This window comes from Eimeria mitis, genomic scaffold (genome assembly GCF_000499745.2).
Source record: "Eimeria mitis Houghton genomic scaffold, Emh_scaff9404, whole genome shotgun sequence".
Classification (NCBI taxonomy): domain Eukaryota; phylum Apicomplexa; class Conoidasida; order Eucoccidiorida; family Eimeriidae; genus Eimeria; species Eimeria mitis.
In genome coordinates this window covers 1-1,525 of record NW_024016716.1, presented here as the reverse complement: position 1 = coordinate 1,525, position 1,525 = coordinate 1, and the positions used below count along the sequence as shown (strand labels likewise).

At 48.1% G+C, this 1,525-nt stretch overlaps 1 protein-coding gene across 1 annotated transcript; it reads left to right on the top strand.

Annotated features, from left to right (window-relative positions):
- Positions 1 to 292: 292 nt before the first annotated feature.
- On the top strand, positions 293 to 1,474 carry EMH_0097110 (uncharacterized protein; the record flags this gene model as incomplete). Its single annotated transcript, XM_038023267.1, has 3 exons — positions 293 to 595; positions 1,161 to 1,251; positions 1,440 to 1,474. The coding sequence occupies 3 exons, from the start codon at positions 293 to 295 to the stop codon at positions 1,472 to 1,474; spliced, it is 429 nt and encodes a 142-aa protein (XP_037879121.1).
- Positions 1,475 to 1,525: the final 51 nt, after the last annotated feature.

Genomic DNA, 1,525 nt, shown 5'->3' with positions numbered 1-1,525 from the left:
CATGGCACTGGCGCGGGAGGCCTTCTCAGCTCCTATGCCTGCGCTCTCTGGGTCTTCGGTTTTGCTGCTGATCTTGCTGCTGTTGCTGCTTCTGCTGCTGCTGCTGCTGCGTTTCCGGCTGTTGGTGGGGAAGCTTGTCTGATGGATGCTCGTTAAGCTGCCATATTCATTGGCGATGTTATTGCTGCACAGACAACACCCTTTATTCCTTCATTGCGCTCTGCTGCTGTTGCTGCTGTTGCTGCTGTTGCTGCAGCCGCCAGCTTTTTCTTACTCCTTTAGAAATCCGGAGATGAATGGCCGGTTTTTTGGAGGGGCTCAAGAGGGAGAAGAGAAGGAGGAGAACTCAGAGAGTGACGAGGAGCAGGGGGAGCAGTCTAGCAAATGCGTATCTGCATTTAAGGATTTCATCTCCGCTGTATTTCCTAACACTTATCCTCTCTTCTGGCTGGCTCTCCCCTTCGCCGTCTGTGCTGTGCTGGCAGCCGCTTCCTTCGGCAATAACACAGAGGCAGAGGAAGAGGATCTTGTGGTGTTTGCAAGAGAAAACCAATTCAACGCAACATCCAACGACCCCGACACCCAAAACACTTTTGTAGGCGAACACTTAGTTAACAGTACTCTCCTTAGAATACGAGCATGTGTTTAGTACTATATGCACTCAATACATGTATATGGGCATGCATTTATGCTGCGGCTCTAGCAGAAAATAGCAATTATATAATTTAAATTATATGTTTTTAATCGTATTGTTTGTTTGATGGGAGGGTCTTACTTCCTGGTGCTGACGAAGCACCGTGTTTAGGTTAAGCACGAGTCAGCTAGCAGAAAGAAACAACCAAAAGTGCACCAGCGAATGTTTTGTACGAGAAATATGATAATAAGGACACGTAGGCTTGCAAAGATATAGAAGAAAACGCCAGGCAGCGCAAACTCTCTTTCTCTATTGGAATGTCACTGTCTAGTTCTTGACCTTCACGCTGTTTGGTGTTTCCTGCACCAGCGGTACCCCTAGTGCCTGCAATCAAGCCTTGTATTCGCCTTTTATCAGAAGCACTTCGAATAAAACCTTGCCCGTGTGACCGCCTGTGATCAGACCTAGGGTTTAGGGTTTAGGGTTTAGGGTTTAGGGTTTGAGTTGCGTGCCGTTTGGGTCTCAGGTGAAGCAAATGAGCACCAGGGATCTGACCTTCCAGGGCGTTGTCCTTCTCATCTTCATTTCGCTAATCAACACGGCGGCATGGCTGGGGTGTATGCTAGCGAGGTGCGCCTCCATCCAGTGGAAACCCCAAACTTGAAATGCAGGGTTTGTAGCTAAGAATTCAAAAGACGTTCCGCTGCGTAGTTTCTGTTAGCGTTCTAGTTCTGCTGTTTCAACCGTAATATCCCCAGCCATGTATAATGCCAAGGGGGTTTAGTGTTAACCGCCTGCCTAGGAGCTGTTTCTTGCGTGCGTTCAGAGCTGTATTCTTGACGGTAATTGTGAACATTGGCCTCTACCAAAAACAAAGCGTTTCCTCCTTGC